The 11,413-nt window shown below is 32.3% G+C and overlaps 1 protein-coding gene across 1 annotated transcript in view; it reads right to left on the bottom strand.

The window, feature by feature from the left end:
- The window catches only part of LOC117111876 (ATP-binding cassette sub-family C member 9-like), a 49,821-nt gene extending 38,841 nt beyond the window's left edge, over window positions 1–10,980 (bottom strand). Inside the window, exons 1-3 of the mRNA XM_033254894.1 lie at window positions 10,808–10,980; window positions 3,624–4,278; window positions 1,633–1,869 (exon numbers count right to left, since the gene is read on the bottom strand). Coding sequence (XP_033110785.1) covers window positions 1,633–1,869; window positions 3,624–4,232 — 846 coding nt within the window. The 5' untranslated portion in view covers window positions 4,233–4,278; window positions 10,808–10,980. The remainder of the gene's footprint in view (window positions 1–1,632; window positions 1,870–3,623; window positions 4,279–10,807) is intronic.
- Between the last annotated feature and the right edge of the window lie 433 nt (window positions 10,981–11,413).

Raw genomic sequence — 11,413 nt, 5'->3', positions numbered from 1 at the left:
GAAACACAGTAGTAACTCCTTGGTAATTTCTGTACTGTACTCAGCAACCGAGGTTCCAACAATGCATATTTTGATATTACACATTCAACCCCTTGGACCACTGTTTGGCCCATTTGAATCCTAAGTTAAAAAGAGGGCATGTTGGTATCTGTGGGTTTTAGCCAGTGAGAGCTAGGTATTTGGCAGTATTGTTATTAATTTTTATTACTACTATTATTATTACTTTAATATTACTATTATTATTATTATTAACTATAATTATTATTATTATTATTATTATTATTATTATTATTATTATAGGCAATTAGGAAGAAAAGCAAATTGGTTCTTACTGTACATGATGCAAGTCAATAAAGATATTTTTAATCACATATTTTTATATACCGTATCTGTTTTATTTCTTAGTTGTTTTTCTTAGTTCTTGTCTTGCTTTGAAAACATTAAATTAACAATATCGTTTAAACCATTAATGGGGATACGACTTAAAGCTAATTAATAGGCGAGTCCAATTAGCATATAGTCTCTTCCACAAATCAAATCAAATCATTTGTATACCATTGAAATAAACATTGAACACTGAACCACTGAACTATTGTGTTTTACCTATACACTGCTGTAGTTTGTAACAATATCTCCCCCCTGACCTGTTGACCTATTTGTATAATGTAGGTCAGGTATTTGATGTGAGGAAAGACTATAAGCTTTCAATGCACTTGAGATTGGAAATCTGTATTCAATTGTATTCTATACTGTATTGTGTTTCGTATAATAAACACTACATGTTTATCAGTATATTAAATTGTTTGCCAATTAATCAATCAATCAATCTATCAAATTTAAGCACATTTTACAAGACCTCTGTACAAAGATATTTTTTTTTTTTTTTTTGCTTTGGTGATGATGATGTGATATTACTATTATTTATGAAATCATATTTAAATTTGTCATAATTTTTTAAGGAGCACAAAGAACAGATATTTGGCCTGCCTATCCTTAAATTTTATATTTGTATTGAGTATGAATTTTCAGCAATTTATATAATTAAGCTCCACAGAAAAAAACATAACAAAGACAAAGAAAGAGGGAGGCTGGTGTGTGGGGGAGGGGGAGGCAAAAAATTGCACAAAAACTACTAACACCGGAAATGGTGTGCCCACCCAACTAGAACTTCCAAAACATTCGACAAGTATACAAATAGTTATAAAAATAGACACAAGATTATTATTATTATTATCAAATATCGGCCTAACTAATAATTAAGAAAAATATTTAAAAAAATATTGCAATTATTGCCCAAAGCAGTTTTTTTTAAATCACTATCATATTTAAACTTAACAAATTAACCACAATTATAATAAAAAAATTATTATTACTTTACTATTTACAGTATATTGTTATTTTTTAATTTATTTAATTTAAAAAGCATAGGCCTAAATTTTAGAAGTTTAAGAAGTAAAAAGCAAACAAAATAGTAAAAAAATCAATCTATTTGATATCAATTTAAGAAAGTGTACCGGTATTGTATTAAACCACGGATTGGATAAACCAGTGTTTATCTTCCCATAACACAAGAACCAAGAATAATTCGCATATTGAAAGACCTCCATTGCTTTATTATCTAAAACCACTCACCCGTTCTTTCTCTAAAGCCTCTTCAAAGAGCATGCGGTTTTGGCGGGCTTTGTGAGAGCTAGACAGTACCCCTAGATCTTTGAGCTCAATGGGCTCTTTGTAGCCTTTCCTAAACAACCAGTTCAGCCACCAGTAGGTCGCTGATGACATAAGATTGCAGTAGCCTTGCATGAAGAACATATTTTCTTTCTTAAGATCATCTGGCAACTCATCGTCGCTGGAGGAACAGGATAGAGCCTGCCAAAAAATACATACAGAAATATTAATGGAACAATTTGTGTAGCCATATGATATTTGTGAATAGCACTTGATAGACTAAAAAACTTGTAATGCTGTAACTGTATTATCGATAATACCGTACTTTAAACCATGCACAATGGATGTAAACTTAAAAAACGAGCAGCAACAACGAATAACTAAAATCCTAGCTCACATTGCCTGAGAAATGTTCATAACATCTACGGAAGTTCACATTAAGCTTGCATGGATTTTGTTTGTCTTATTATCGATAATAGTTCACAAAAAACCAGATGACTACTATTCAAATATTTATTAAGTTTTCACAGTCACATAAAAGCTCCTAAATTTTAAATAAAGTTTGTCAAGCTTTTATTAAGTACTTATTAATACACATTCATTACAAATCGAATATTAAAGGCAACAGAAATTCTTTATTCACAACTGCATCCTTTACACAGCTGGATTGCACACTTTAAAATAAATGTGATATAAACTGAAAATAATTTTTAGCATTTTTATTATTTTATTACGGTACAATACATAGTAGCTAAATTGTTTTTTTTTTAAATAAATATGAATGCAGTTCTTGTTTTCTGTGATTACATGTCTCCATCTACTGTAATTCAAAACCCCTCCAATTAACCACTTTTCTGTGGAACCAAATTAACAATGTATTATTATTCTATATTAGAGACCAAAGCTGCTAAATACCATGGGAACACTTTCTCAAAAGTTGTCTTTAATTTGAAGGGAGACCTGTTAAATCCTAGACTACAGACTGATTTCCCAGGAAACATACAGTTTTAGTAAAAAGTAGTTAAGCATAAGAATGAAACAATAATTAATATAATTTTTAATATATTTATACAGTCAAGCATGAGAGATTCCACCCCCAGGACAAACATTTAAAAAGTCAGACAATCCACGAATTGCTTTGTTTGTTACCCTTGGACAATCACTTTTTTTTTTATGAATCATGCGTATGGTTTGGCCTAGAATATAGCCTACTGTTTCTTATTGATATTTTGTAAATATTAACAAATTACTGTACATCAATAAAATGAACAAAAAAAAGATATTTTTGGGTGGAATTTATCCTTGCGTGTTTTGGTTATTGTTTACCTCAATAAGCGCTTGGAAATTTGAGCGTACGTTCTTCACTTTTTTTACTTGATGAGACACGATTTACGTGGGCATTCCACCACAGATATTTTATGGGTTATTGTAAATGTTGTGTGGTAAGTACTATATAAATATTGAAAATTACGACTGAATTTTATCCAGATGTAATGTGCGAAATAGCAAATTAATCAATACAGGCTGCCCTCTACTATATTAGTAACAATTGCATTGGTGGTGACAGTCTGTATGTATTACAAACACTTTTATATGCAACACTTTTGTTAGTTTTAACTTTATGTGCATTAATTGGATATTAAACATTCAACACGAGCAATGTAGTGTTCTCTTGGCAAATAAAAGATAATACTGAACATGTGTAAATGACGTTTTATATGACGAATACATTCATGCTAGAGATCAATGGGCCCTAAGATCATTATGCAATCAAGGAGCAGCGTGACAGACAGATCAAAAAGTTGACTTTTGATAGAGACGCCTTCGTGGTTTCTAAGGACGTCTTTGTCTCTAAGGACAACCCAGTTTCTTTTTGAGTGGTTGTCCACTTTACCTGAAATCCTTCATGCCTGACTGTACTTGAATAAATACTCATTGAAGAAAATTTTACATACCTTTGATATGACAATTAACTCTAGCAAAATGTACAATGATGTAAACACGATGCTAATTAAAATCAAATCGTAACGCAGAAAAGAGAATTCTTTCCATTCCTCATCAATGGCGTTCATCAACGTCAGTACGTCACACGTCAGATTGAAAGACCAATAGAAAAGGAGTAGAAACGACATGGAGGGCTTGTTCCAATATTCAACATGGTGGTAATACGAAATATACAAAATCACCGCGATAAGACTTGCGCAGGCCGGAATATACAGGTACGGTTCTGTGTTGAAATTCCTGCGTACCGAAACATCCGTGATAATGCCCTCGCCAACCTTAGCTAACTGAAGTAGTACCATCAGTATATTGAGGAGCCATCTTGGTATATGTCCCGGAAGTGGGATAATGTAACGATGGCTGAGCCTTTTAAGTTGTGTAAAACATGTAAGAATAAATAGAATGAGGGATACGAGAAGAATAAAGAGAACGCTTATACCGGTGGAAATCAGACCAATGAAACACGCATTATCTATTGTGTGATTTTTGTTCCACTTGAAGTGTTGTAAAGAGATGTTGGCATCTTTCCCACAAAACCAGTTGAATTCCTCAATGGCGTACATTATGAAACATTGGTTCGATGTCCAAAACTACGGACAGAAAAAAGGCCTGGAATAAAAAAAGAAAAAAAAAACATATAAATTTTTAATAATAACATTATTTTAAAATAAACTCTACATTTTCAGACTTTTTATAATTCTAAATTTAGATTAAATTCTGAAAGTAGAGTTTCAAATTCAATAAGATTCATTTTGTTTTTCTCCTTGAGCAAGGCACTTTTATTACTTCATTTGTATATCTCTCCAACAACGAATGTTTCTTTCACCACAACAAAAATTTCATTCAATCTAATTCATTGTCAAGTCGAATCCAAAATGCCATTGAGAAATTGTTTTGACTTGGATAAAATTTGACTGTCCACATTGTTAAAAATGGCAAACACAACAATCTAGTTAAGCAAAGTCGCAAGTTTAACTGTAGTTTCAAACCCTTCCTGCAATGTAACAAGCTACAGAGCTTATAACAATTTATACTTTAATGATTTATATGATATATTTTTTTTTCTGTGCAATTTTTATTAATGCAATTATTTGTTTCAGATCTGTATTCCATTTTTGGACAATTTACTAAACAACTGAACTAAAATTATATAATGGTATTTTATTCAAAATTTATAAAAAGCATACAAAATGGCAGCCAAAAAGGCTGAATTACGAATTATATTGTTACATCAAAACAGGAAATTTTAAAAATAAAGATTTATATAAAATTGTTTAGATAAAAAACAAGAGAAAACTACAGAATTATAAATAAATAATTACCATAGCAATCTTTGTTTTTTTTTATAATTATTATATAATTATAAATGATTGCTTCAGTAATTATTATAATTATACTTATTATAATTATTATTATTAAATAATTGAATTTATTGCATCAAAACCATTAAATTAAAGAATTACGAATTACGCTCAACATCAAAAACATCAAAAAGCATGAAACAAATCAGATAAAAATATCTCTTGGGCAAAAAACATACATTAAAATCACAAAAAAAGTTTTACAAATTCACCAAAAAATACAAGCATTTACAAAACGGCAAACAAGCAGTAAAATGAAACTCCAAAAGGACACAATCAAAGCTGGAACCTGTAAGTATTTGAAATCAGAATTGTCTGGAATATTCTAAGGACCTGTTTCTACTGCAAAGAAATAATAGATTAAAAATCGCTTTTTCGAAAAATCGCTTTTATTCTCGCAGTAGAAACGGGACCAGTTTGAAAAAAGCGATAAAAAAAATCGATTAAAAACATGCAATGGATAACGTGTTTGAACGGCAAATAACGATTTTGGCTGTTCACCTTTTAGCTGCAGCACAAATAAATAAAACTTCTCTCTTATTATAAGAAGCTCTAGTAGCTGATTGATTAATTAATAAACAAACCATATTTGTGAAGTGCGCCACTAATACTAAAGGAATGTACAGTACATACTGTCATTACCACTAATAGGGCATGTCATATAGATGGTGCAGTCGGTTCATGAGTTTGAATCACATGCTTGGTATGCAATTTTATTCATTTTTTTTAAAGTTTTAAGACACTTTAATTTTGTACAAGTTAACATTCTAATTATTATTTTAAGCTCTTCCAATTTTTTTCTTTTGTCAAACAGCTCTCAAATATCATAGAATGTTATATTTTAATATAAAAAAAAAAGAATCAAACACTGAGGTGCGTTTCAAAACTCACAACCTTCAGTTACTTACAACACAGCATTAACCGACTGTGACATTAATACGATGTGTCCCCCTTTAAAAAGCCAACTAAAAGTATAATATTACATTTTTAACTCTGATGGGGAGCTCTATAAACACTCAACAGATTAATTGTTTGATTGATTGAATGATTGTCTGATTCATTAATGGATCTTTATCGTATGGGTGCCTGTTAGGGTTAATATACTGTACTACAGTCTCTATTATACCGTATTCATCGGAGCTTTCGAGATTACGAGAACTTGTTTTGTTCTAAATGTACTGCACTCTCCAATAAGAGACTCTTCTACTTCAGAAACCCCCCTATTTGAGAACACTTTTTTTTCAAAGAACAAAATAACAATATTCAATCTTCTAACCCTCTAACTGCAGACCAAACACCATTTGAAACCACTCCATACTCTGGTACCAAATGTCTTGAATTGGAGGCAAACTATAACATTAAGCAAATACTGTTTGAAAGTTGGCATGGCAAAGTAATAACATATGTGTTGAAGTTTGCGGTACACCACGTAGGCAGTTCTGAAAAAAACTGTTGCAGTCGAGAAAGTCTCGACGTTTCATTATTCTTCTGAAGACAAGTGAAGTAACTTAATCGAAACGTCGAGACTTTTTTAACTACAACAGTTCTTTTCAGAACTACCTACGTGGTGTACCGCAAGCTTCAACATATATAGTAAGCAAATAATAACTCTAACATCAAGAAGTATGTAGAATTAACATGGATACTCAATGAACTATTGCTCTTATCATCACTGTGAGTCATCCAGCATTTGCCTACGAACATGATCACCATGAAAACAACCAATTATCATTGTACGTTAAATCCACTTGGTAAAACTGCTGGTACTATTTTGAGCAAACACCTTTGTTCATGACCATCACCAGAATATAGTTTTAGAATAATTTTTGATTCATTAGTAGCATTAGTAGTTAGACTGTGAACAGCCGGGGACAGCGTTCTGCAAGGTTGTACCAGTGTTATGGAACAGTTTACCGCATACACTATAGATACTGTGATTCGTACATTAGTTTTAAATGTCATCTTAAAACCTATCTTTTTCATTTAAAGTTTAATTAAAAGCTTGTTAAATGTCTGATTATCCGAATCTTGTAAAACCTTTTTTGGGTTTTTCATTATAATTGGGTATTTTCAGAATTTTCAAAATGTTTTTCTTTTTAATATTGTAGTTTTAAATCTTTTAGATCATTTTAACTACTGTAAAATGTACTGCGTCTATGAGCAATAATTATTTGGATATATGGCGCAATATAAATGCATATTATATTATAGAATATGGCTGCCCACATGGGGGGGGGGGGGGACAAGAGAGGATATTTGGGTGCTTTTTTTTAAAGAAAGGCTCCAGAGGAAATATTACCTGTAGGGAGCTTTCGATTTGTGCGACGACGCGACGCGAGAATGGAATCACTGATGCGTGACCGTCCTACGTTCTCTGCATACATAGATTTGGCCAAATTTGCGTTCCAGAATCTACTCAACAAGGTGACCTTAACATTCTCACATGCGCAGATGACTTTTAGTGACATCATTACATTCTAAGTCCTACTGTTGTCGTGATCTCAAAAGCTCCCTAAATATTTTTTATATGTATAACATACAACTGATTTTTCTATATCTATAAACATTTACCACGCTATTTCCAGCGGATTCATAGCGCCGAGTGTCAAATTCAATGTAAAAACCGTAAAAGTGTTGGATCCTAGTCTGATTTATGCAGGTTAACAGAAAATAAAAAAGAAAAAAATAAATAAACAGTTAGAACAATATAAAACAAAAACACCTTATTAAAATCTAATCTTAAAACCTAAATTAAAAAGATTTCTATACATATATATATATATACTCGAAATGTTTAATGAGATAGATTTTAAATATTTAAAAATACTCCCAGGTAAAAGAAAAAAAAAAAAAAGGTCCTGGATACATTACTTTTCCCTCAGTTTTAAATATTCTTCAAAAATCTCATCAAACCAATCCCAAGTTTTTTGAAACACACTCAGTTACAGTATACATTTTTTAATTTTTTTTTCTCCTGAGCCTGACAAGAATTTTAAAAATTAGAAAAAATACTTAGAATTATGTAACCTTTCAAAGATGCATTGTCAACTGAAAATAATAAAAAAAAAAATCATTAAAAAAATCATAATTTTGATATACAAGTTTTTGCAGTAAGATACAAATAATTAACATGTGCATAGAAAATACTGAATCTTAAAAATGTGTAGACTTATTTTTATATTATTCGGATTATGGATAATGATAAAAATAATAAGAACTTTTCTAGAGACTACAAAACAAGTGTTTCTATTATTTTTCAATGTAAAAATGGTAAACATTTTTTTAAATACACTTATTTCTATGTTCAAGGTGATAACTTTGAGACTTCAAAATGAAGTTAATTTCAAAATTTGATTTTAATGTTATTTGTAGTTTTCATGAGACAATACGTATAGGGCCTAGCACTACAGTATATGACACAAACATTTTTATCTAAAAGTGGCAGTGAACAGAATTTATTAGATATTTAAAACTTGATGATGGATAGGTTTATAATAGGTACAACAAAAACAGGAACTCTTATGCATATCATAGATTTACACATAACATTTAGATTAGATTAAACTATTATTACAGTAGCATGGCAGATCAAAGTGTACTTGCATAGGAATTGAAGAACTATTATATAAGGTCAAGGTGTACGGTAAAATATCAATAGGATACACAATTTTTAGGCCAATTGAAAAAGAAATGCACTAATGTCATGTCTCTCTGGTATTATTAGAATAATGTACTTTGCTATATCAGCAGAACTAGGTGGAGACAATACAATGCACTATAAAAAGTTTCGACTGGTTTTATACATTACTGAACTGATGGCTAAAACTGAAATTCCTTGTACTGTAGAATGGAAACTAACTTAAACACCCGCCGAAACAGTGGTATTTACAAAGAAATAACTGCAAAGATCGAAGGAAAATTTAGGGGAAAGCTGACGGTGACACAGGTCACCAATAAACTGAAGTATTTGCGCAGGGAGTACAGTACAAGTACGTGAAGCGTGGTTAGAAACGTCAATATTGTGTGGCATGATGGGATATACTATTGCCTCGCTGACCTCAAACGAGTATTTCCGAGGTAAATTTTTACATGGTTAGTCAAGATAAGTTTGTGCTCGAATGCGGGGACCCCCTGTGGTGTAAAGCCGTGCGTTTACCTATCATATACACGGAATTTAATAGGCGTGTATGGCTCGAACACACCCTTATTGACCTATTGAAATGTATTCAGGCATAAAAAAAATTGTATGGTCATTGAAACTGGGATCCATTGAACTTCCAAAGAAACAGTGGATATAGGTATTGTACTTTTATAAAGTTACATGGAAAAAATTCACCACTGAATGAATCTACTAGAAATAAATCTCATGATTTCTTTGCTTATTATTCTTGTCTCTTCATAGAGAAAACATCTAATCCAATCCAATCAAATCCAACAGTTTGAGGTGTTTTTTAACTAAGTACTTGGGCATGATGTTTTGCTTTGAATACTATCAATGAGGTAGGGTGTGACTGGAGGTGTGGGGAGGGGACAACTGAAGGGATGCAAGTATTTTTTGGAGACCTTGATTTACCTACACCCCTTAAATATGCCATTTAGGGGGTACTCAATTTATCATCCCCATCTGAATTTTTTTTTTTTTTTTTTTTTTCAAATATTATAAATGGGGGAGGGGACTGGAGGAGTGGGAGAGGGACTGAAGGGACAAGAGTATTTTTTTAGGGCTTCCTATCCCCACACACCTAAATATGCTTCTTAGTACTTAATGTATCATATCTTTTGCTAGAAACACCTCTGAAGAATTAATTGGAAATGTTTGCCATTTTTAATACATCTAAAGTGCATCGCTTACAGGGACAATTAGTTTCAGCATGCAATACAGCTGGTAATCCAAAGTGATCAGATAAATGTTGCCCTTGATATCAGGAAAACTAAAATGCTTCTTTCATAATATTCCAAGATTACAAGCAATTCCTTTGTTCAAATTTTGAGGACATGTTGATTTTAACGGGAAATCACAGTCATTCACAGGGAGGGAGGGGGGTTGAAAGAAAGTTGGAATAGCTCTTTAAAAAATAAAATCTATGGTTAGTGATCACATATTTATTTTTTTTAGATATAACAACATAAATAATAAAAATGTTTGCAACTGTAATTTTTTTTTCTTTTTTTGTTAATTCCAATTTTTCAAAACAAATAAACAAAATTATAGTAGAAATGTATTTCAATCTAATTTATATAGGCCTAGGCTAGCCTAGGAAGGCCTAGGCCTATTTTAAATTACTGATGCAAACCTTTTTGTGTTAAATATTTTAACTTGACAAAGAAGAATAAATCTTTTGAAGATTTAAAAAGCTGACTGAAGTTCTGGTTGTCCAGCAAATGTTAATTGGCCTAGTGTTCCTTTTCAAAATGGATTGTTGTGGTGGGCCTAGGCTAGGTCTTATTATATTATGCAATAATTTTTTGAATGAATGCCAATAATAAATATCAGCATTTTCTGCAACATGCAAACAATTTTAAATACATAAATAATATCAAACATGCCATAGTTCATGCTTGCATAAAATGGGAACACTTAGCCTATGCAAGCCTAACTTTGCTGGCCTCAATCTACTGTAGCTACGCTAGGTCTAGGCCCCTAGCTGGGTAGGTCCTTGCCTCATGATCCCTCACTCAGCTCTCGTCTGCCGCTTCCCCCTCCATATGACTGAATAGCTGTACTAGGGCCTAGATCTCAAAAAAAAATATTTAATAACAAAAGAAGTTGCACTTACCACTAGGTTTGAGCATTACCTCTTTAATATTCTGTTCTGACTAGAAGATCTGTTCTGACTAGCCTAGAAGAGAATGGTCAGTGCCACCTCCCTGCCACACCACTACGGTTGCAAGTCACAGTGGTCAATAGATGCTGGCAGCTAAGGTGTGGGAGGTATGGTTTTGGTTTATCTTGTTTACACACTGTGTTTGTTGCATGCACTTTGTTCAGGGACCGCCACGACAGCAAAACAATTCCATATTGTACACCAATAACAGTGTCTATTAATTAATAAATACTTGTGATATTGTGATATTATAATTATCTTAAAATTAGTGGCGGATTGAATGGGAACCTAGACGGCCCGGGACCCTCCCCCTAAATTTTTCAAAATTCAAAAAGAAAAAGGAGATATCAGGAAAATATATTCAAATTTTAAGTCTCAGATTGAGATTGTAATGTCCGGTAGTGGTGCCATAACACAAATTTTCCTACCTCAGCCCAAACCAGGGTGGGGTTGAGGTGGTATACATCCTCTATCTGTGCAGTGGCGTATCTAGGTGGGTCGAGGAAAAATACTCGCCCACCCCCAGCCGCCCCAAAAAAGCACTTGCCAAGTAGTTAA

Source organism: Anneissia japonica, unplaced genomic scaffold (assembly GCF_011630105.1).
Source record: "Anneissia japonica isolate Jap-2015-1 unplaced genomic scaffold, ASM1163010v1 scaffold881_len296186_cov127, whole genome shotgun sequence".
Lineage (NCBI taxonomy): Eukaryota > Metazoa > Echinodermata > Crinoidea > Comatulida > Comatulidae > Anneissia > Anneissia japonica.
This window is presented reverse-complemented; position numbering and strand designations above follow the sequence as displayed.